This window comes from Nematolebias whitei, chromosome 7 (assembly GCF_014905685.2).
Source record: "Nematolebias whitei isolate Nwh7 chromosome 7, NemWhi1, whole genome shotgun sequence".
NCBI classification, from domain to species: Eukaryota; Metazoa; Chordata; class Actinopteri; order Cyprinodontiformes; family Rivulidae; genus Nematolebias; species Nematolebias whitei.
In genome coordinates, this window is record NC_056504.1 from 41,273,523 (window position 1) to 41,298,912 (window position 25,390).

Consider the following 25,390-nt stretch of genomic DNA (forward strand, 5'->3'; position numbering starts at 1 on the left):
TGTCCATGTGTATGGCACGTGAACAACAGACGGCTTCTTTCTTCCAGCGCGTCTTGTTGCGCATTACTCCGTGGCATTACGGTAATGCATCTTAAAGGCATTTTCTGAGAAATTAGGACATCTGGTTGTGCGCTGGAACTGCTCATGAGAACATTTTCTTCAAGGACTCTAAAACACGAACTATTTACTTTAGTAGAAACCATGTGATTGAAAAAAACAAAAACAAACTGATGAAAGAAAAACACGTGACTTGTGTGGATTCATGCTGTAGACAAACACATTGTTGATTTTTGCACTTTGACGGGCATTCATGTAAAGTTAAATTATTTCTTTCCTTGCTTTGAGATCGTCTCTTTTTGATTAAATTGACCTATATATTTTTTTTGTGTGTGTGTGTGTGTTATTGTGAACAACATACTCCATTCTTTAAAACATATCAACGAAGTGTACATAAAATATAAAGTACACCAAGTATAAGGCGATACCAGGAATGGAAATGCAAGATTAAATTAATAGTTAGTTGAAAATGCCACGAGGTGTAGACGGATCGTGCACAAATGAGACGTGTTGTTTTGTTGTCGCGCGCCTCTCGTTGCGCGCTGCCTCCTCTCATTACGGTAATGTAAAACAACGTCAGTTTCTCAGCTGATATGAGGCATCCACTCCCTGCAGCCTCTTTAGAGACAGAGAGTACCGAAGCCCACCGCCTCACACTGCAGCACCGCGTTACCGGACCGGTCCAGGATGTTAGACAATGAAGAGATCCTGCTGGAGAGCCACCCACGGGAGCTCACCCAGAACCCGCTGAAGAAGATCTGGATGCCCCACAGGAGCAGCCACATCGCTCACAGACGGGGTAAGAGACGCAGCTGAGCCCCCCCCCCCCACCGGCAAGCAAGTGCGCCAAAGGTGCCCGGCTTCTATAGGGCGTAAAATCCTCCCTGATAGCACTTTTCGATTTGAAGTGAATCTCTTTGGAGATGTTTAATTTGGTGTCACGCGCGGATTAGTGGGGTTTTACTGGACCACTTCGCAGTGTTGCATCATGCTCCGTAGACTGGGGGCGTCCAGGGGCGCATTGAGAGGGGGGATAATTACACACACAGGTCTCCTAATAATTTAATTTACCCTGGAGCAACATGAACCTGTCCCGTGAAGATTCAGCTGCTCCTCTGCTGTTTCTGCTGACTCAAGCTCTGCTGCTTTCCTCTTTAACAAGCTGCGGATATTCTGTCCTGTCTGGCACAAAATCCCCCCCCCCCCCCCAAAAAAAAGCCCACTTTAGCTTAATTTCGAAATTATTATCCCCAGTCTTTGGGATCAGAAAAGTAATTTTTGACAGAAAAGACGCTGATATGCACTTCATGCACTATTACAACCCAAATGTGCTAAAATCATCATTTATCTTCAGATGCAAGAAAAAAAATAAAGAAGTTGCATTTGGTTGTTGAGTCGTGCATGTTTTAATGCGCTGTGTGGTGTTTTTCAGTAATTGCAAAGTTAGGTTTAAATAAATAAATAAAAAATGTTCTTATCTTCCCACCCTGACCTTTGTTCCTCAACATTGTGTGGTTCTGATTTAAGCTGCGAGGGTCTTGGGTTCGTTTTGAGGTCTGTCAGAGCGGACCCTGATCGGACCTCATCCTCTGCTGTAATACTGATCATGTAATTAAATCTCAAGTCTTCTTTCAGGGGATTTTCCTGTCACACTGACTTTGTTTGCCCCCCCACCAACAGATGTTTGCACCTTTTTAAGTTGCAACCCAGCTGATTGATAATGATCCATATTTAGCAGATCAAACGTGTAAAGGTGACGTAAACTGTTTTTCTCTTTGTCTCTTTCAGTATGTATGACAAACTGTCCGACCCTCATTGTGACCGTGGGACTTCCTGCCCGAGGGAAGACTTACATTTCCAAGAAGCTCACTCGCTACCTAAACTGGATAGGCGTGCCAACAAAAGGTACGAGCAGCAAACCTTCAAATATGAAAATAAAGAAGCTGCTAAACTCTGCGTTTGACATACCTCTTTGTTTGTCGCCCATGACAGAGTTTAACGTTGGCGACTACCGGAGGGAGTGTCTGAAGATCTACAAGTCCTTTGAGTTTTTCCGCTCAGATAATGAAGAAGGTGTAAAAATTAGACGGTGAGTTTGCACACAGTTTCTGGGATGTCCAGACTTTAAGAACAATAAACCTGTTTCTCAGAACAACGGGGGACCTTGTCTCGGGCATGACCCTGTAAACTTTCTGCTATTTTTGGCAGTCCTACCTCGCATGGAATGCATATAAATGTATACACTGTCGTGTGGAAAACACCTTTTTTTCTTGTTGCAGTCAGTGCGCCATGTCGGCGCTCAATGATGTTCGGCAGTACCTGAGCGTTGAAGGAGGACAGGTTGCAGTAAGTCCTCTTAAAGTGTCCAGGCAAAATACTCTTTGACGTGGTGCAATCGTAACTATCTCCTCACTTTTTCAGGTATTTGATGCCACAAACACAACAAGAGAAAGAAGAGGAACTATCATGAAGTTTGCTGAGCAGAACGGCTTCAAAGTATGAATCCAGCAGGCCTGTATCCATTTCTAACCTTTAATTTAACTCCAAGTTTGTTTATGGTATTTATTTATTTTGCCAAATTCAGGTGTTTTTCGTGGAATCTGTGTGTGAGGATCCAGATGTCATTGAACAAAATATAGTGGTAAGCTTCACGGTATTAAAAACAACATATTTAATACAGCTAGTGTAATAAATGCCCTCTACACTCGGCATTAAAGATGAACTGTTTTCTTTGTAGCAAGTGAAGCTGGGAAACCCAGACTACATTCACTGCAGTTCAGACGAGGCAATCGAAGACTTCATGAAGAGAATAAAGTGCTACGAGTCGTCCTACCAGCCTCTGGATGAGGACCTTGACAGGTGACAGGACCTATAAGAAGGCCTCCCCTCATTAAGTGAGCTCATTGTTGAAGGTGTTTGACCAGTTTCTGGTTTTCTTTCAGCGACGTGTCGTTTATAAAGATCATGGACGTGGGCCGTCGTTATCTGGTGAACCGGGTCGTTGACCACATCCAAAGCCGAATTGTCTACTACCTGATGAACATCCATATCACTCCACGATCCATCTACCTCTGCCGCCACGGTGAGAGCGACCTCAACCTCAAGGGACGCATCGGAGGAGACTCCGGCCTTTCTGCTCGAGGGAAAGAGGTTTTTGTGCACTACTTTTTTTTTTTTTAATGTCTTCTAGTTTTAGAGGAATTTCTTGTTTAGAGGGTATTTCTAAAACGTTATCTTACCAATCTAGTATGCCAAACGTTTGGGGAAGTTCATCGAGGAACAGCAGATCAAAGATTTGAAAGTTTGGACCAGTCAGATGAAAAGAACAATCCAGACGGCGGAGTGCCTCGGGGTGCCATACGAACAGTGGAAATCCCTGAATGAAATTGATGCTGTACGTCAACCTCTGGTGTTCTGTCATTTAACGTGATGTTCTTCCACAACTTTAGTGTAAAATCTTCTTTGTTTTTACCAAGGGTGTGTGTGAAGAGATGATGTACGAGGAGATCCAAGAACATTTTCCTCTGGAGTTTGCGATGAGAGACCAAGACAAATATCGCTACCGCTATCCTAAAGGAGAGGTAATGAAAAGCTTTCTTCTTATAACTTTGCTATTACATCACAAAACTTTTTTATTTTTTGTATTTGACTGGTCTGTGATTCTCTGTTAGTCGTATGAAGACCTGGTGCAGCGGCTGGAGCCTGTGATCATGGAGCTGGAGAGACAGGAGAACGTTCTGGTCATTTGTCACCAGGCCGTCATGCGCTGTCTTCTCGCATATTTCTTGGACAAAACATCCCGTAAGAAGCACGTAGTGTGGCAGTATATTTGTCTTTAAACGATCTTTGTAAAACTGACTGCCTTTGTTGTCACTGCAGATGAGCTGCCTTATCTCAAGTGTCCTTTGCACACCGTGTTGAAGCTGACACCTGTTGCTTATGGTGAGTATTTCCAAGTTTACAACTTATCAGTATTACCCGTATCCTGTCGCATTAAAGTGTTCAAAGTTATCAAAAACCAAAAAGAGAAAATTATTTCAACCAGAATAAGCAGCAACTTCTTGTGAGTTTGCAACCTTTAGACATATTACGCAGTAGGTCAACGGTATGGTGCAAAAGTTGCAATCATCCCTTTATTTCTTTATATTTTTGGTTTCAATGAGACCTTTTTGGAAGTGATCTTGAGAAATATATTTTTTCAGTTTTTTTGGAGGCCTTTTAAAGTTTTCTTTTAGACTTTGGCTGCTTTTTAAATTATTATCTGTCAAGTATTCTACAATTTCCAGAACATTGACCTATGAATCGTGGGCATAAGAGACTCCTAAATTTAAAGGAAAAACAGAACACAAAGACAAATTAGCCAAGAACCTGTTTTAAATTTAATGTATTAGGACTAATGCCAAAGGTAACTGTCGGATTTTGGCACCCAACAGGATAATTGTCATGTTTTTTTAGACACGACTCTACATCATAGTGTACTGTTATGGTCAGGTACAAAGATTGGACAAAAAATGGTGGAAAAAATAGACAATGCCCTTCCGCAACCTCTCAAAAAAAATCTAAAAGATAACTTTTTGGTCTTCGGAAATAAAGTACAGAAGTTACTTATCGCAGGGGTTACGTTCCAGATTTTCACCCCACAATAGGTGAAAATCTAAAGTAGGGACGTTATAGTTATTTTAGTATTTATATACATTTTAAGGCTTTATAAACCCCACACTCTTGCAGTGTTCTTAACAATGTTCTAAACTCTGTAAATGCTCTAAAAGAGCACAGTGAAAGAGAGCAGACTGACTGTTGCTACGGTTACTGAGCCAATCAGCGCCTGGGGGTGGACTGGCCATTGGGAGCACTGTGACATTTCTCGGTGGCCTGGCCCGCTCAGTTCGGGTCGCACTTGATTATTTTAAATCATACTCACTCTGGTATCCACCTCACTGAAGCTCCCACAGCAGCAATGGGGAACTCCTTTCTCTTTCTGAGGCTGTCTGTTACAGCAGAACAGACACGCAACTGGTTGCGCACCCACCTGTTGTGTTTCTATGCTCTGCTGTGACAGACAGCTTCAGAAAGAGAAAGGAGGGGGGCCCCTTGGCAATCACTGAGCAGGCCAGGCCATCGGGAAACAATGTCTTACATTGAAAACCCGCGAAAGAGTGAGTCCGCGAAAGTCGAACTGCGAAGTATCGAGGGACTACCGTTTGACAAAATAAGGGATGATTCCAGACATTTGAGTTGTCTTATATAACTGAAGTTATATTTTCTTGCTCCAACTGTTTGTAACCCTCATTTGCTCTTTGCCAGGGTGTAAAGTGGAAAGTGTGTATTTGGGCGTGGACGCTGTGAACACACACAGGGACAGGCCGGAGGTGGGTATCACAGGCAGCTTACAAAGATGTCTCACAGCAGGGGTTTGACTTCAGTCGCTTGTCGAGCCATCGTCTTCTGTGAACCACATCCTAATGGGGGGCGGGGGATACCTTTTTTATACAAAGTCTGACTTTGTTTCAAGCCTTTTTGAGATGCATTTCATGTCCTGTGGCATGTTAAGTCTGCATTTCCTGTAAAAGCCATCTGTATGGTTCATTCAATCAAGCTGGCAACGACAGTCTTTGTCTTGGAGTAAAAAAGTAAACCTACTACAATGTTGCAGCAACATTTCTGTATCATTTTGATTTCATTTAGAAGTTTTCTAAGTGTTCATCTTCATAATCTAGTTCAAGATAAATCACCGAACTTTGTGTGTTTATTCTATAAACATATGGAGACTCACTGGGGGAATAGTTAATGCATTTAAATGTTAAAATTCAATGATTTGAGTTGGTTAAAGTACAGTAGTGGTTGAGCTACTAAATGTTTCAGAAAAAGTGCATCAGTCAAATTCAATCAGCTGACACAGAAAATATTGAATGACTGAGTGAAGAAACAAGCTCAATACTTATAAAATTGTATTTTTTCTTCTATTTTTCTCATAGAAAATGTTTTAAATTCTTTGTTCATTGTAAAAGGTAGCTGTTAATAGCAAACACTTTTAACCAACCGCTTAGTGGTACTTTAGACGCACAATTTATTATTTTCGTAAGTTATGCTTTGAGTAAAGTTTGTCCACTTGTTTAAATGTTAAGGGTTGATGTGCAACATTGAAACATGTTTTTCTGTCGAGTTCAAGCTTGTGAATTATTCTCAAGTCAAATGTAACTTGTTTTCATGTTGTTTGTCACCGTTGGTGCTTTGTAAATAAAAATTAAAGTGTCTTTCACAAATTGTTTCTGATCAAAACGTTGTTTTTGTCTAAACTTAAGACTGATATTTTTCTAAAGTACAGATCCACGCGTTATATTTATCAGTTTGTTGCTAAACAGGGTATTTGTTGGGATCATCAGAAAAATATTTAATTAAATAAAAAAAATTAAAAAAAGTTTACAAACAAAACAACTGGACTTCTGTGGCTGAAGTCATTTTACTCAAAAACCAACAATTACTTTATTTAACATCAATCATATAAATATTTAAGGGTTTTTACAACGTTAAATATAAAAAATATCCTCATACTTTTCACCTGTTTCAGTCACGTCATGTTGCTTTTAGGATTTAAATAACTTCATAAAGTTTGTGAATGCATTATAAACATTAACGTGCGTTTTCCTCCTTGTGTTCAGAACGTGAACGTGCAGCGCAGCACTGAAGACGCTCTGCAAACGGTTCCTGCTCACCTCTGATTCCTGACAGCTCGTCCAAACTCGGTTCTGGGACTTGTGGACTAAAAAGTGCCGTCCAGCAGAACTTGTCGGCTTCCTCCCCGACACAGAAACATCTTCCTGGACTCCTGTGATTTTACTTTATCTGTGGGCAAACTAAAGCCACGTCCTTCCACTCTGTGGACCCGCTGTTGCTGCAATAATTTTTAATGTCCAGCATTTTTTTTATGATTATAGAGACCAAGTCCGCTCCATAGTCCATACTGTATATACTGTTAAATACCTCCTGATTTGGAAGACGGGTTTTATGTATGAAACACTCCTACCATGTATTTAAAAACAAGTGTTTGTTTTTTTTACTCTTATTTTATCTGTTTGAAATGTAAAAATGGAGTGCACCAAGCACTAAAAAAAATGTTTTTTTTTACATCTCAGTGGTGAAGATATAATTTTTAAACTGAGCCTACAACTTACAAATACTACACAAGACTAAACACTTTGTAAATGCATGTGATATATGTTTTCTAATCTGAATTAAGTGATTTAATCCAAAATGTGATGACCGTAATGAAACCAAATATGATTTGTGGTGTTTTAAACTGCAGTATTAAAAGCAGTCATGTTTTTACTGCAGGTGTTTTGGGTCAAACTGTGCCACAACAAATACATGTTTGTTGTATGACGGTACTGTGCTAGCTGCGTACACATCCTCCATGTTTAAAACTACCTGTGTTGTGTAATAATATACATTGAATACCAATGTACTGAAATAATCAGCTGTGATTGTCTAAATGTTTAATATTTGTAATAAAGAGAAATATGTTCATTTGTGACGTAACAGAATAAAAGAGTCACAAATGCAAAATATACAACATTTTTTTATTTCTTGTCGGTACGTAAACTTATTTGTTCCACTGTGGTGTGAAAACACATTTGATTGCCTTCGTAGTTTAACGTTTGTGGTAACAAAACAGCAAACTGAAATCCATATAACTTTAAAAACATTTAAATAAAAAAACCTCCTGTGCTCTTATAGTATTAATAGCAAGTCTACCCTGACCTCTAATGTCTGCTGTGAATATTTATGTACAAACGTCAATAATTTGAGCACAGGCTCATTTGCAGGTTAAAAGGCTTGAACCCTGTTGGCCTGATGTTTTACTGTACATCCTATGTTTCTTCTCTTGTCGGATCACACAAGCAAGGATCTGACCAGAGATGTGAATGCTCCACAGTGAGGGCCAAAATTGCGAAATGGAATGTATTCCTGGGTTTTCTCTCAGAACTGCAAAAATCAAATCAAAACACAGTGTCATGTATGCAAAAAGTCTAAAAACCATAACATTTACAGCACTTTTTCATGATAGAAAAGAACATGCAGCAGAAAACAGCCAAAACTTCTGCTCAACAAAAACGGTTAAGATGTAGTAACTCACATTTTTGAGGAACTCCTCGGCGACGATCCGAGCCCTGGCATTGACGGAGAGCTTCATTTCACTGATTTCCTTGTCGATTTCCTCCATAAAATGAATGACAAAATCCACTAGTTTATGCTTGTACATCTGCTCAGTGTGGAAGTTAGTGATGAGGAAGCTGATGTCATAGCCCTGTGGAATAACGACAAATTAAAACATGTTAAGATAGTTTACAGTTTGGGACAAGTATTGTGATCTTGTTAAATGTTGCCATTTTCAACAAAACGTATTTCAGCTTTATTAAACTTCGATTTCTTCATTCATTTTAAAAAAGGTACCGGTAACTTTGCAGGCATTTTATGTCATTTTGAGACAAAAACTATGTTAAGGATTTTCCTCTTTTAAAATATTAGAGGAATAAGTTATAATAAAAAGTCAAAGAATTATTTTGTAGAAGGTGAAAAAATATATTTGTCACATTTTCAAAAAGTTAAGGATTTACAAGACCTTTTTCAGCTCTAAATCAAAACGTACCCTTTTGATCATTAAAATATGACCTTTCATCTAGTGCAAGCATTAATCAGCACTTAAATCTGAGTGTGAACCTCATGTCAGCCGTTACTCACCTCCACTGGTTTCCTCCTCAGGATAAAGAAGTTTTCTGCTCTCATCATCATAAAACGCATAAACTTGTGGCACAGAATTTTCTCAATCTCATCTGCCTACAGCAGAAATTTAATAAAGAAGAAAGTTTGTGACTGCAGGTGGTTTTAAAAGCTTCCCGACAAGCTGTTGAGTCAGAAACTGGACTGACCTGCTTGACAGCGATGCTGACCCTGACAGAGTTGATGGAGCCCTCGATCAGGACCTTCTCCTTCTCATTACGACTGATGATTACAGGCTGGAGGAGCAACTCTTTACTGCTCCTGAACAAGAGAAAACTAAAGGTTTATATTCTGCACTACAATCATTAAGCATTATAGGCCAGACTCGGAGGAGTTTCTGACACACCTGACTTCCACCTCTGGTTTGTTGTGTCTTTCCACCACCTGTGAAGAGAAATTCTCCAGGCAGAGAGCGGCCTGCAGCGTGGCGCGCACAGCGTTGAGATATGGACGCAAAGTCGCCGTCTGACATTGAAAACAAGAATAAAAGGCACATAAAGGCAATTCATGACAGATTTTAAAAAAAGCACTTCATGTTTAAATAAAACAGACACCGACTGGTTTAATGACGTCTTGCAGATCAAGTTCCACAAAGTCGACAATTTTTTTAATTTTATTAACTAAACTACAGCGCATTCATTGGCTGCCTTGGATCTTGACTCAGAGCAGAAACGAGTTGTTTTACCCGTCTCTCCAACTGCTTCAACAAAAACAGTGTCATTGTTGAACAACATTTTTCAGAAGAAAATGTTTACTGGAAAAACAAACCCCTCCAAAATTAAGCCAAACTGATTAAAAAATAAAAAATACAAGAAATGCCATTAGAATTGATTTACTTCTCACAAATGACAGAAAAGTTTTAATATAAACCAATATAAAATATTTTGTTATAGGGTGTTCTGCTCCTACACACAGGCAGAGCTTCAGCGTTCCCAGGATTCATTTTGCACATTGCTAGATATTTAATCTAAAGAAATGGAAGGACATTTCAAAATGTATATTAACACATTTGAGACTGCAGAGAAGTCTCACAATACAAATAATATTTTATCACACGATGAAGGTGACCATTCAGAATTTTTTTTTAAACTTTTGTATTGATTTGTAATGAACCTTTAATCAATGGAAAAAGTGGACTCCATCCATCCATCCATCCATCCATCCATCATCTTTTGCCCGTTTCTTCCTTTACGGGTCACAGGGGTCACTGGTGACCATGTGTGAGACAGGGGACATCCTGGACAGGTCTCCAATCCATCACAGCGACACATAATAGAGACAAACAACCATTCACACTCTCATTTGCACCTAGGGACAATTTAGAGTTACCAATCAGCCGAACATGCATGTTTTTGGTCTGTGGGAGGAAACAGGAGTACCCGGAAAAAAACCAACGCAAGCACAGAGAGAGCATTCAAACTCCACCCAGAAAGATCCTGGGACAGGATTTGAACCAGCGACCTTTTTGTTGAGAGGCAACAGCTCTATCAACCGAGCCACCATGAACTCACGGAACACAGGATCAAACCATGTCAGCAAAATATCTCTAGACAAAAAACAATACTTTCACTGTGGAACTGATTTTTTAAAAAAAGTTTCTTTTGATTTTGTGTACGTCACTATTTGTGCCAGAAAAACCATTTACAGTTTTAAGAAAAGGGGGGGAAACACATTATTTTTAATTTCTAGAATTTTGTGTATTCTAACATTAAAAAATAAAAAAAATCATCTGGTTCTTACCAGGGGCCTGACACTTTGTAAGTTAACTTCAGGTTCAGTTTGGGAGTTTTAGTAAAATGAAGCTGGTTCACTTTTTACTTTGGGCGACAAAAGTTAACCTGCTTTCACAGAAGTTTAACTTTTGAGACAAGAGTGCCACCTATTGACCAATTCTCTTAGAGTAAAAAGAAGAAAATCACTACTTTGTGAACAGTGAGTGCTGATCATTTATTCTTAAACAGTTTGATTTGTTTTTCATGAGAAATATCATAATACAGTATGCCATATATTGTTCTTTATTATTTACCAAGATGATGTGTGTTTGAGAAGATGGACATACTGCAGTCAGGGACCCTCAGTCCACACTGCATTAGGTTTTATTTAGGTTGTTTTTATTTTATGGTTTGTGAAAAACGAACAAGAATTTACAAGCCCCTTACCCCATAATTGTTTAGTGTCAGAAATATATTTTTATTTAGCCTAATTCTCCATAGATTGTAATAAAATATTTAATCATAGCTGTCCCAAAGTTATTAAAGTCCAAGCCTCAGTGCTGCGACATAAATCTGCTGTGAAAATAAACTACAAAAGGAACAAAGTATTACTTTATTCAATTTAGCAGCTTCGGAGGATCAGATTGTACCAGCAGACTTCAATTAAACCTTCATTCCCGTAGTTTAACACTTTACTACAGCTAAAATAAATAAAATACCGTCAATTATCAAATCTGCACAAAAAAAAACTTATATGAATTATCAGTATATTTAAGAACTCTAATAAAGAGCTTTTTATTTTCTTTTTGCCAGCAAACCGATTTGCTAATGATAGCCTGTTAGCATCATCATGAAAGAAAACTAGATCCGAAGAAGAAAGCTGGTACTTGTAGTATTACTATATGATGAATAGTTCCTGTCCTTTACGGACGAACTACGATACATGTACCTACTAAAATATAATGTTTCATTTGAAAAAGGTCAAAAAAATCTCTTACCATTTTCAGCTTCGAGAGAGGCGGCTAAAGACGGAAGTGGCTACTTGTGCGATTTCCGCATTCACCGGAAATGGGGAAAAAAAAAAAAAGTTACAGACGGCGACGTGTGTGAAACCTGTGCTGTCTGAAATACAAAAGGCCAACAGCAGCTCAGTTAAATTGCGCTCATCTTTTTTTTGTTTTTGTTGCAAGTTTGAGCTAAGAACTGTTCTGAAAATGAACAAGTATAAAATAAATACATTTGGCTATTTTTATATTTGCAGGAATATCTTTAGGTCGAGAGAGCAAGCAGGGTTTTGTGCAGAGCTGTAACACCATGCAACATATACTAATTAAACCAGGCTTCTTTTGAAGAACTACTTTTATAGCCTTGTTTTATTAGCAGAGAGGGTGTTTGTGTGTCCCACATCCAAGCTGTTTGTAAAGCTTGGAGAAAAATGTGATGCACAACAAATTTTTTTTTTAAATAAGATGTTCAGCTACCGACAGTTCTGTATAAAGTATGGTTTTAAAATCTATGGAGCTAAAAATAGAAATGCAATCCACTGCATGTAGGCAGTAGCAGTACTAGCTGTTTGGCTGATGCATTTCTGGATCAGTTATGAATTTTCCTCCATTCACCTTGTGGTTGAAGTAAAACTCATTTATGATGACATAAAAACAGTGAGACACCATGCTGATAGTCTGGAGGGTTTAACAGTAGGCTCACCTGAACAGAATGCAGCTTTTCTGAACTTTTTGAACTCATGATCCCGTTGACAAAAATAAACTTTCAATATAGGACACTAAAGTTGTGCGTTTGCAGAGGAGAGTAAATGCAAACAGCCATTTAGCTTCTTCAAAGGATGTGTGTTCACTGAAACAATTCCAGATACAATATTAGGTTAAAAAAAAAAAAAACTTCACCTCAAGAGCAGTCAACCTGCCAACAGGACACTTCTTTGCCCCTCAAGAATATACAAACGTTCAGTTATTTTGGCTGACTTTACACGTTACGGAATGGAAGAATAATTAAAAAAAAAAACCACCAAAATTCAGCCGTGAAGCTGTATGGATACATTTATAATGCAAAAGAACAACAAAAAAATTGTATGACTTTTTATAACTGTTTATTGTTGTCGCTGTTGTCATCATTCTTTGTTGAAATCAGGTCTGTCTTGAAAATGAGTCCTCGAGGCTCGATGGGATTTACCTGTAGAAATAAAGGTTGAATGAATAAAGTCAAATATTGCTAAACTACTGATATATTCAAGAGTTTTATTATTTGACGTTCAAATTTTCTTTTACATTATTGGCATTTCAGTAATGCTTTCGGTAAGGAAGAAGAAGAAAAAAAAAGTAATTCTAGAGAAAATGGTTGAATATTTTCTTTAAATGGAAAGAAGGAACAGATTTTTAATTCAGTTCTTTACCATCTATACACCGTGATACACAGTCCGTTAAAAATTTTAAGTACTTAGCCGACCTGAGCTACAAAGCAGATAGAACAGCAATAAGACATGACAGAAGACAAGTGTTGGTGACGTGTAGTTTAGCACTGAAAGATGTCTGAGGAGGACAGAACACATACAGCAGTAATAGTAGCAGTACAAGAAACGCTGCATTAAAAGGCAAACTTTATCAACAAATTAACATTTTACACTGCGACTGCCTTATCAGCTTTTATTTAACACAGTTACGTATGTTCCAGCAGTGTATGAGGCAGTTTTAAACCCTAATCCTGAAGTAAAAAGGCAATACAATCACCAGATGGTTCCAATGATTCTCAGATGTTTGTAGAAGGAAAAAGCAAGTACAAATCTATAGCTTAACAAAAGGCATGTAATTAAAGACGTTGCCCAAAAATTACTCCCCAACTCTCTAACATTTAAAGGCAAAAACAAATCAAAAGTGCAAATAAACAGGTTTCAGATTGACTTGAAAATAACAGCCAAATAAAACATACATTTTGTTCTATGGATTATTTCTTGACTAATGAGCAAAATAAAACAAGCAGAAAGCAGGGGATTAGATATTTGAGATTATGTTTCTTGGGATAAGCTAATATTGTCTCACGATACAGAGCTTCAGCCAGTCCATCCAGAGTTCCCAATCACACTCACTGAACATGGCTCCATCTTGTTCTCTCAGTGTGTCACACCTGACAAATGTGGTGCAGGACAGGAGTTCGATCGCTAACAAGTCACTGGATATAAGGTCAGAAGGGTTGTTTCTCCTCTTTCGTGTGATCTTACACCACTGGATTTGTCATCATATTAAGTAAGAGTGCTAGTGTACTCATTTGTGTAATAAGTGGGGGGGGGGGCATACATCCTTGTGCAGCATGTCAATGGAATGAGCAGTGTGTGAGGAAGACCAGAAGGGAAGTCGTTTCCCTGGGAGCGAGGGTGATGATGTAATAGGGTGATGACGGGGCGTTTCAGGAAGCTGAGAGAGAAGATGGTACAAGTTGTCTCTCAGCAGCTGCAGCTTTCTGCAGAAGGTCTAGCTCTGTCGTTCCCACCCAGCTTTATGGGCTCTGGGAACTCATTATACAACTCCACCTCTGTCTCCTGTGAAGCATCAAAAAGAAACAGTACATATGTAAGAAAAGTAAGACGATCTCAATTGTTCTTGCTTTACAAATACAGATTTTCCAATTAAAAAAAAAAATTCAAATCTCCACTCTTCTTTCATTTTAAACGAGCGTAACGGACCTGCTTGAGGGCGTTGCGTGCAATTGTCTGGAATGCCTGTTCTACATTGATGGCTTCTTTGGCGCTGGTCTCAAAGTAGGGGATGTTGTTCTTACTCAGACACCAAGCCTGAGCCCTTTTACTGGTCACCTGTGCACAGAGGAGAAAAAATGAGAAGATTCATCAACAAAACAGTGATGTTTCACATGACCGTTTCATTCACAAACCTTATTTAACATAATGAATTTTAATAAAGTGCAACATCAAAAAAGAGCAAAAATAGATGCATTTCATTGAATTTTACTAAGTGTGACTTTTTTTCCCCCCGGTACAGTATAGTGAGCAGCTATGCATATCCTCCTGCATAATACTCTGATCATGCCAATTATTTGGTAGAGTGTAGCTCCAAGTATAGCAGCTCATAGATCAACTGCAACTTTTAACTAAAAAAAATAAAAAATAAAAAAAAAAAAAAAAAAATAAAAAGAGTTATAAAGTTGTAAAGTTTTCATTTATATTCCTGTCCATTTATAACATCTGTATAATCAGTAAAGAATCAGACTATAAAGCTTTCAGTTCAAGTTGATACAATATCTCCTACACAGTGGTCAGGCTGTGTTCAGCATCATGAATTTTAAAAAGCAATTCATTTTCATACTTCAATTAATTTTTTTCTTTACTTATTCACACTTTGAAAACAAACAACAAACAAAAAAAACCTCTACGTTTCTATATGTTTCAAGGCAGAATAGAAACCATGAATAATGACCAATACAGGAAGTGATTCCTGTCTACAAATAAATCTTGTGTAAACCATTTTTGTATAAAAACCTATCGCACAGCCCATTTTCTTTTAGTTAAGGAACTTTAACATTTAACTTTGAGATCATTAAAAGCATCTGCTAGTTTTAAACTATATGCTGATATTGAGCCACAAATGTTTACCTGCACAAGAATGTAAGCTATGCACTTTAACTTCCACTGATAAAGAAATGCTCACAATGATTTCTGTAATCTCACCAAGTGCACTTGCATTCCTGACAGAGCCGGTAAATCCTATGAAAAACTTTTATTCAGAAGAAATCATTTCTGAACACTCGTCACATGAAGCAAGACAGCTGTAAAAGTCCATGTTTTATGTGCACTCTGAAGAGTTGAAACATGCTAACAGCAGATTATAAATTGCTGTACTACAGATTTGTTCCCATATCATGGACAATAGAGGCACTTTCTGTGTCAGGAACTTAATAATAACCTGTCTATTCTCCAAGTCGATTTTGTTGCCCAGCACCACAAAGGGGAAGTGCTCAGGATCTCGAGGGCTGGCCTGGATTAGAAACTCATCCCTCCAGCTGTCGAGTGTCTTGAAGGTATTGGGTGCGGTCACATCAAACACCAACACACAGCAGTCTGCTCCACGGTAGAACGCAACGCCCAAAGACTGAAACCTTTCTTGACCAGCTGTGTCCCAGATCTTAAAGACACAAGAAAAACATGTTTATAACACCAGGATGACTTGGCAATACAGCACAATGATGTCAAAGTAAGGATTAATAAAATATTTCAGTAATACTCAAATGATTTCAATTTTCATATATTCTTAAAAAATTTTGAGTTGGAAATTTACCTGCATTGTAACAAGTCGGTCATCCACCATTACCTCCTTGGTCAGGAAATCTGCTCCTATTGTAGCTTTGTACTGGTTGCTAAACTTTTTGTTCACATACTGGTTCATTAGGGAGGTTTTTCCAACACTGAAGTGACAAGAAAAATAAAAAGTGTAACAGAGACTGAACAAAACATAGAAGTACTGTATGAAATATGCGGTGATTAAATGAACTACAATAATTTGAAGTTGGTTATTTCTCTTGTGTGTAGATCAAAAGCAAGATTTAATGCAAAAAGACATGACAAGTAAAAAAAGAATAGTAGTTTTTATGTAGTTGGTTAAAAGGTCTTAAGTGGATAAAATGACTGAGTTCTCATGAGGTATTCATATGTAGTTCTGTTTCATATGTAGTTCTGTTTCATATGTAGTTCTGTTTCATATGTAGTTCTGTTTCATATGTAGTTCTGTTTCATATGTAGTTCTGTTTGCCAATAAAACCAAAAACAAGCAAACAGCTCCAGTGAGTACATTCTGATCATCATGACATGTTTACATCCAAATATCATGTCTGTTTTGCGTGAACTTCGATAAAGTAGCTTTGTGGAAACGTGCATGAATTGTTTTTCTACTACCTGCATTGAAATGGCTTAGTTTCATTTTATTTTTTTGTTTGTTTTTGTTGTTTCCATCAACCTTTTAAAATAAACACGTCATTCAGGTAAGAGAAACTGATAAATGACTGATGAATTTTTGTTCTTCTTCTTTTGGCTGCTCTCTTCTTCAGGGGTCGCCACAGCAAACCAAGTCCCACTAAGACTTGGTATCTATTTTTACGCTGGACGCGCTTCTTGACGCAACCACAGTCCAGCGAGTTACCACAGCCCTCTGTGTGGAGCAGAGAGCTGCTACCTAGAGTGCCCGGGGGAGCAGATGATGGGAGGTTAAGGGCCTTGCTCAAGGACCCAGAGTGGGGCAAATGATGGTGGAGGCAGGTGTGGGTGCTTCACCTATCCCACCCATATTTTGAGGATGTCGATACCGGGAGTTGAACCAGTGATCTTCCGCTCACAGGCCCATGTTCTCTAACCTCTGCACCACCACTCCCTCATATCACCATCAGTGACAACCAATGAAACAGAGTTCAGTTTGTATAAATTAATCAAGCTGCGGGCCTATGAGGATGCAATTTTTTTTTCCAGCTCCCATTTTATTTTATAAATCTATGTGTTTATGTTTAGATAACTGTTAGACATTTTTATGTTGTACAAGTGCACAACTCTACTGCCAGTTCAAGATGCACTACCACGTATCGATATACTGTAGCAGTCAACTGGTTTGCACTTAGTAAACTCTCCAGTGATCCAAACACAAACATTTTTACAATAATTGACTTTGGATCTTGTGCAATGAGCAGTAGATACCGTGCAGGATAAGTTAAAATCCTCTGACTGAAAGTTGGACTTGTCATAAAGTAATTAACATTCTCTTGTCACAGAAGCATCACTGGATAATAAGAGATGCAATGTTTTGGCTAAGTGAATTAAAAGTAAATGGCTTCAGCTGCTTGTCCATAATATTTAAAATACATATTTCATGTTTAAACTCAGTTATGAAAGAACAAAAATGCACCTAATGTAACTTTAAATAGTACAGTGAACAGTTAATTTTATTAAAAACAGTGCAAACGATGGCGCTGACTGGGTCCAACTGGATCTTCTAATAAAAAGCTCTGATTTTAAAAAAGTGTCAACCAACACAGCACAGATGATTGAGCTCTGCCTGGAAACAGCTTATGACATCTCCAGCTAACAAGGAAGTAAAAGAGAGAATGCACAGTAGCTACAAAACCTAACTGAAAGAATAAAAAAAGGCATGCTACCGGTATTCCCAAACTATTTTTAGAACAGAAATATCTCCTCTGTTTCACAATGCTGGTTTTGGCACGAACATAAAATTAAATAAAATTAAAAAAGTCCCATGCAGCGACTCACCCAGAATCTCCAAGAATGATGACTTTCAAGAGCACTTTCTTCCTGGATGTCATTTTTCCACCGCTGCAGACACAAAAGGTAACGGCACGTCACCCAACCTTCTCATTACAAGTCATGACCAAAATGAACGTTTTTTCAAAGAAATTAAATTATACAAAAGTGGCTTAGAGAAACACGAGACTACAAATTTGTGTTGACTCTTGAGGCTCGGCTTGGAGTCCGAGGTTTGAATGCTACTCATTCCAGTCATGTGCTTTGTAAGCTGTTGAGAAAATCACGAGGAACACATCTCTCTCACTCACACACGCGCGCGCGCGCGCACACACACACACACTCTTCTAGGGTCAACATCTCATCAATATTACTATCACTAAGCTGACAACAAACATGCTCAACTCCACACTACCAAACATGATGGAATACCTCTGGACTCCGTGACAACCTTTACATTTTGTGTAACACTTTACTTAAAAACATCATGCCTACAAACATAGTAGTATCAAAAGTAAAAATGCTAACTATGCAGTAAACTTATTATGGTAGATAGCATTTAAACTTGGTGGAATGCGGAAGGTTTGTATTTTGGAGTTTAAACATAGCCCTGTCTATTCAACAAAAATAATGACGCCAACGTTAAATTTATAAACCAGTAAGTTGCAAACAGAATCTAAATAAATTGGTCCAGTCTTGGGCAACACTATTAATTTATTATTCTAGTAAAGAGTGAGCATTATTGCTCAATATTGTGCACAATCTCCAATACTTATCAGGAACATGAACAGGTGAACAAACCATGTCCTGCGTCATGTAGCTTTTGAGAAGCTATTACAGAAAAGGAATACATAAAAATTAAAGAAATGTAATAAAATAAATCAACAAAATAAGATTTGTCATCTCAGTACCTTAGTATTTCCACATAACCTACAGTTTAAAAATGTATCTTACAAACTCTCACCAAAGGAAGCATGTTCCCAGTTTTCTATCACCTCTGACCACTAGACAGAAACTGCACTGTGATTAAAACTCAAAATTGTTGTGACGTCTGGCAAAACATGCCCCAGTATTGCAAATTTCCCTCCATTTATTAAAAAAATAGTCAAGACTTACAAAAAATATATAGTAGCCCGAGCCTGCCTTATTTGTTCACCAAACTTCTATTGCAATGCTTAGAAACGTTTGCTGACTGTAGTTGGATGTACAGCCTGAGAATGAGAACAACTGTAGTCTATTTCTAAAGTTTCACTGTGATTCCTCAACACTGTGGATGATGTCAACAAGGACTGCTCCAATTACATGTTTGTGTGTACTGCGTATTCTACACAAACATGTTTAAATGTTTAAAATGACATTTTAAATGCAGTAGTCATCATTACAATAAATTTGTACTTCAATCATGTGTAGGCACTAAAATATGTTGGACAACCTGACTACTCCCCAATTAGCACTGGGTCACAATATTATATTTAATATAGTATATTATATATAATATGGATTTTTGTAACATTTTTAAAGCTCAAAACCTACGCCAAGTCAAAACTAACACTTTACACAGGCACATAGTGTAAACTAACGCATACTTGTGTTGTCACAGTCAAAAGCTGGAAAGTACATGCATTCTTTCTGAATGAAACAAACAAGTAAGGCACTCCAGTGACAATACCGTGAAGCAGATTAGCTGACAGAGGCACGAGTAGAAGCAGCGTCTAACTAAAGTCTAGGTGTGTTCACACTGTTGTCACATGATTATAGAATAAACTGAGATTAGGCATTTATCCTCTGATGCATACCAGATAAATGTACATTGAATTATTTAAACACCAAATGCTTATCAACAATAATTTGGACACAACTAGCTAAAACGGACATGATTTTATTGCCATTAAATATTAACAATAAGTGGAAAAATTCACAGCTAAAATGAACAAAAATTTGCAGGTTTCTATTTTATTGTGATGATCTGTACAAATGTTTTTCTTAAACCAAAAAGGTTTTGTTTAGACAAAACATTACCTTTAATAAATTGTTCAATCATTCACCATAACTTTATGTTCCTATTACTGGACAGTGAAACTCTAATTGCTCATATTGAGAAATGAGTGTTAATACTGCCACATGTTGGATGTAAGCAAAAGGTCCAGCATAATTCCTTTTTGCCTTTATATCCAAGACAAGAACAGCTAAAACTCAACATCGACATGGATTACCAAAACTTGCAAGACGAAACACTAAAAGCACATAAACTTAGAAGGCAGAGTTCAAATATTTCGCATAGATTTCTGCTAAAACATGCTGCTCTGGTTATACACACAGTAATAATCTACAGATGTTGGAATTCAGAATGTTAAATAGTGTGCTTAAAAAGCTGTACAATATAAAGCCATCTTGTTTACGCAGATTGAAACGTTTTCAGCCATCTTTATCACATCAACTATGCATAAACAACCAAAAGAACTAAGAGAATCCTAAAATAGATTCCTGCCTTAATAATGAATAATCTGAGAGGATTTGATCACATTCTAGGAAAATGCTAATGATTACTCGTCAACTTTATTGAGAATACATAAAAACCAAAACTTATGACAAATCTTATTTGTGATTAAAAACAACAACTAGTAACACAAAAGATACAAATGATATTAAATAACTGCATCAACTGTGCATAAAAAAAAACAAATTGTGTTTGAAAAGCAAATTTTATGCTTAATTTCACCTCGTAGTACACATTTTACAGACACATGAGGGGTCTGCAACAGCATTTTCATTCACTTGCCTAATGTTTTTAGACAAGTAAATGAAATATCAAAAAATCAAACAAATGTTATAATTTCAATGTAATTTCCACATCTATTTCCACCACATGTATCTGCTATAGTTTAATGCCGTCTATTGAATGAGTTGTCTCAACACATGGTGATCATAGGTAGGTCCATTACTAGATAAAAATTAGTCCTGGTGACATAAACTTAAGTAGAGGCCAATTGTTAACAGAATAAAAATGACAAAACGTCAACACACACACATATATATATATATATATATACACACATGTAAAAGAAAGTAAACTTGTAATCTGCAAAAGAAGTGTCACAAGTGAAACTAAAACGATTTATCACGGGATATATCAACTGGAAACAGAAAGATTAACGTCTGGCAATCTGTTGGCAGCAATAAGTGGATCCTTGTCAACATTAAAACACGTCTCTGATCCTGGAGTATGGTCCATGTTTTTATTAAAACTGAGACAAGTCTAATTCGTCTGGACATGATTCAGAGAACCAATTAATAATCCACTGTTAACCCATGACAAAAAGATGCTGTGTTCGGTTACCCGGTTCAGCTTCCTTGTTGGAGTCGACCCAGAGGAGTCACAGGCCGGTCTTGTTTTTTTTTCTTTAAAAAAAAACTACCAGCTTCTAGAAAAAACACCGCACCACCATTAACGATTTAGCGTCATGGTAAACCGGACACCCAACATCACTCGAAGAAGTAAAACAACATGAGCCTCATAAACAGAGTCTTAACGATTAAACACTTACTTTAAGGTTGAAACACACGAAAAAGAGGCAACTTCTTGACCGTAACGACGCCGGGAGCTAACTAGCTGTTATTGTTCAGGGACGCTGGTGACGTTAGCTAGTTAGCTCGCAGCAGCTTTACTCGTCGGGCTGGATTTCACTGAACAATGCCTCTATTCGGATTTTCACAAAAAACAGGCTACTCGTTGTGTGACCGACAAAAACAGGAGAGAAACTGTGTCTTGAGTCTGACGAGGCAATTAATCAACAAATATAAATTTGGCACTTAACTAAAGAGCTAGCCTACCTACTTGTCTGCCAGACAGCTAACTGCCTTCCGTTCTATCTTCCCCTTTCACTTCCTTCTCCAAAACAGCGTGTACGTCTTACGTCATACGTACATCCATTTTCATTGGCTTAGGAAAAAAAAAATGTAATTAGCGAAATTAGGCATGTTTGACAAACGAGAGCATGTCTACCATAGATATAAACTCTAGATCCCTCATTGGCTGCTGTGGCGCAAGAATTTCAGCGGCCATCTTGGAGCAGTCGTCCTCATTTGGTTAAAGCAGAAGATGTTTCAGCACTTCGCAGCTTATTTCTGTTCACATCGACAGACTGCTGACGTCAGGTCTCGGGGGATAACTTTTCACAAGTAAGATTAACTTATTATTGTTAGTATTTTGTGAATAGAATGTTACTGTACTGTATTTATGTGTTTATATCGATGCACTTTTAAAATGGCTATTTCTTGCCACATCTTTTGTACATACAATCTGAATTCAGGGTGTTAAACTTGTGCACAAAAACGGTGTAGAGAAAATCCACCACTAGAGGTCAGTGTCAACTAATTTAGCATCGACAAATAAAGTTAAAACCATAGTGGCTTTTCTCCATGTTTCAAACTTCTGTAGAGCAACAAAGCTCTGTGAAAGGTTTACATCCTTTTGAAATCAAACTGTGAACCTGAAAAACAGGTAAAATATACATAAAAATAAAAAGATGTGCAGCCTTTGCACTGTGTTATGTGTTAGGAACACAACAGAACTGCTTTTCTACATTCAGATATAACATTTATGCACATACCATCCAACGTAGGAAAATAACCAGAAATCAATGAATTGCAAAAGTCCAAAATATTTGTGTAGTTGCTAATATCATAGGAGAACTGAGACAAATATAACTTCGTAGCAACAACTAATATCTTTTTTAGAATTCATTGATAAACTTAACTATTCCTTACTAAGTCGTCGTTCAGTTCTGCAATAAAACGAACATTAGTAAAACCCCTCTGATCCATTTTAGCAGTCAGAAGTGTAGCAGAATTTTATTTAATTCAACCATTTTTATACAGGTTAATCCCATTGAGCCTTGAAGACTCACAAGCGAGACCTGGTTTTAATAAAGAGTGATGACAACAGTGGACCTCACAAGCTGCTTCTCAGTTTTAAAATGTTTTTTGTTGACTAACGATTGTGAAGGTTCTCAAACTTTAAAGGGCCCCATTTTACAAGAGGGTAAAAGCTGTACATCATTCTGAAACAATTTTATTTAGCCAAAAACTAAAAAGATAAAGAAATAGTTTTGTATTTTGTTGTCAAGTGAGCTTCAAACATCTGCGTGATCTCTGGATTTTAATTTTAATTGTATTTTTTTGTATAATGTAGACAGTGTAAGTGTCCAACGTTGTACTCAAAGACAATTATGTGAGTTAAATGTTTGTGGCAAAATAAAAGAGTGAAAAAAATGTGTTGCTCATAGTCTCTATGTTTCAACATTTTTGTTTGAGATTCATGGAAATAGACTTGAAATAAACATTCTGCTCAATCAGTTCTTTTTAAATTGTGCTTTCTTATTTAGTTTGTTCTTACTTTTGTTCAAGCATTAGTAAATGTGTGAGTGTGACCCTATATATTCTTGTGTTGTTTAATTTTGTTATATTCCATTTGAACACACACAGAGTAACAGGAAATCCATCCATCCATCATTTTTACCCGCTTCTTCCATTTTGGGTCACGGGAGTCGCCGGTACCCATGTCCAGCCATTACTGTGTGAGAGGCGGGGGACACCCTGGACAAGTCTCCATCACAGGGACACAGATACAAACGAAGACAAAGAATCAGTCTTTCCCTCACTCTCACCTAGGGACAATTAGAGTTATCAATCAGTCTAACATGCATGTTTTTGGTCTGTTGGAGGAAACCGGAGTACCTGGAGAAAACTCACACATGCACAGAGAGAACATGCAAACTCCACCCAGAAAGCCCCCCAGATTGGGATTTGAACCAGAGGCATCAGCTCTACCAACTGCACCACTGTGCTGCCCGTAACAGGAAATTAATTGTTTTAAAACGAAAGCAAAAGCAAAATGTAATATGAACAGGGTTTTTTTTTTTATTGTAGACATGTGACTGTGTTTTAACTGCTTTTGGATCATTGTGAAAGTGTATGAATGATTTGTTTGGAAACATTTTGCAGATGGAAAGTTCAGTTGAAAAAAGATTCATCCAGAAAATGCAGTTTGATTACTTCAAAACAACAGTTTTCATAAACTGGTTCACAGATGTTAGAAATGCAGTTGCCTGGAAAAAGACAAAGAGGAGATATATGGATGCAGTAAGAGAAGACATGGAGGAAGATGGAGTGAGGACGGAGGATGCAGAGGGCAAAGACAGATGGAGGAGGCTGACTCGCTGTGGAGACCCCTGAAGAGGGAACAGCCGAAAGAAGAAGGTTCACAAAGGCTTCTTTTGTGCAAATTGTAATTTGGACAACATTTTGTCAGTTTGGGCTAATGCATGTTTTCAACTGAGAATAAAACTTTAACATATTTAAATATTCATGCAGTTAAAAGAAAAAAATGCATTAATCGGTTACAAGTGCTTGAAGTCTGAATATTTCAACGTGGGTCGGTCCTGCTCAGTGTTCATGTGCCTTGTTTGTCCTCCTGCTTGCTGGGAGTGTGCCTCTGCAGAATCAATGACTGGGATGACTGGTGTTTGTAGAGAAATTCCTGCCTTCTTTCACCTATTGAATGTTATGACTGTGGCTTCTTTACAGCAGCTTTGGAATTCTGTTTACAAAGACAAACACGGCAGCTCAACAGCCAAGTGAGTGAGGAAAATGTTCACGGGGAAAGAAGCGTCTGCTGGATTTTCACCTTACTGTCTAAAGGTGGGATGTGGCAAAAGTCAGCCCTGATAAACAGACCAATAGCAGGTCTGTTACAGGGGCGATTCTAGAATCTGCCCTTTAGGGGTGCTTAGCCCCCAGTGCTGACAATGGCTCTGGATTGAACAACGTGTTCAGTGGCATCAGAAGCATTCATAATGTGTGTGTGTGTGTGGGGGAGACACACACTGGTGGAAGGTTTGTGAGTCCTCCCCCCGAAAATTTTGAATAAATTAGATGCCATTTCCTGCATTCTCTTGTATTTTAACGGGTACAGGTGTGATAGCTAAGATGCTACAAGTGTAGCACTCTGCTTTACATTGCATAACCTAATTAATGCTTTGTACAAAATCAGTTTAGTGTTAATTGATCATAACAAACAAAGACTAAACTTATACAACCAGAAGTTGCAACATATATCTACATTTAAAACACAAAACAAAGCACAACTAGCTGTAAGCATTAACCTTTAATTTATCCATTAAGCATACAATGTAATTATGAGAGAAAATTGAGGTTTTACCTGCAGTTACCTTCGTACAGATGAGCATGCACTACTTCCTGTTTATCACTGCTGTATTCAGCTGCTCGTGAGGTCGGCCGCAGGGCTTCATCGTCTTTTACATTTTTCCAGATCCAGTTTAGGTTTTGGAAATGTAATAAACTGTATTCCACTCTCTAAAGCAGAGCTATTCAACTAAACTGCGCAGGGGGTGCACAGTTACTGAAAGCAGCTTAGGGGCCGGACATCCAGCAATTAAAGTCATTATGTAAATAAACCAAGTATTACAATGATCTGTTAGCTTTTAAATTTGTTTATTTTGTTGCACTGCACCATAAATGCAATAAACAGAACCAAAACCCAAACCCAGAACTACAAAAA

The 25,390-nt window shown here is 37.8% G+C and overlaps 3 protein-coding genes across 3 annotated transcripts; 1 reads left to right on the top strand and 2 right to left on the bottom strand.

Annotated features, from left to right (window-relative positions):
- Positions 1-681: 681 nt before the first annotated feature.
- On the top strand, positions 682-7,326 carry pfkfb4b (6-phosphofructo-2-kinase/fructose-2,6-biphosphatase 4b; the record flags this gene model as incomplete). Its single annotated transcript, XM_037678878.1, is given in 14 exon segments — positions 682-856; positions 1,846-1,962; positions 2,050-2,146; positions 2,337-2,403; positions 2,479-2,553; positions 2,642-2,698; positions 2,795-2,916; positions 3,000-3,207; positions 3,305-3,451; positions 3,534-3,638; positions 3,729-3,858; positions 3,937-3,999; positions 5,362-5,426; positions 6,717-7,326. Coding segments are annotated over 14 exon segments (1,488 nt in total), but the record flags the coding sequence as incomplete, so codon positions are not given.
- Positions 7,327-7,633: 307 nt separating this feature from the next.
- Positions 7,634-11,611, bottom strand: arpc4 (actin related protein 2/3 complex, subunit 4). Its single transcript, XM_037678879.1, has 6 exons — positions 11,546-11,611; positions 9,182-9,300; positions 8,985-9,096; positions 8,797-8,892; positions 8,192-8,362; positions 7,634-8,040 (listed from the first exon to the last, which is right to left on the bottom strand). The coding sequence occupies exons 1-6, from the start codon at positions 11,546-11,548 to the stop codon at positions 8,035-8,037; spliced, it is 507 nt and encodes a 168-aa protein (XP_037534807.1). The 5' UTR covers positions 11,549-11,611; the 3' UTR covers positions 7,634-8,034.
- Positions 11,612-12,753: 1,142 nt separating this feature from the next.
- LOC119412539 (ras-related protein rab7) lies at positions 12,754-21,692 on the bottom strand. Its single transcript, XM_037679560.1, has 6 exons — positions 21,357-21,692; positions 17,821-17,883; positions 15,848-15,974; positions 15,476-15,694; positions 14,242-14,370; positions 12,754-14,097 (listed from the first exon to the last, which is right to left on the bottom strand). The coding sequence occupies exons 2-6, from the start codon at positions 17,871-17,873 to the stop codon at positions 14,002-14,004; spliced, it is 624 nt and encodes a 207-aa protein (XP_037535488.1). The 5' UTR covers positions 17,874-17,883; positions 21,357-21,692; the 3' UTR covers positions 12,754-14,001.
- Positions 21,693-25,390: the final 3,698 nt, after the last annotated feature.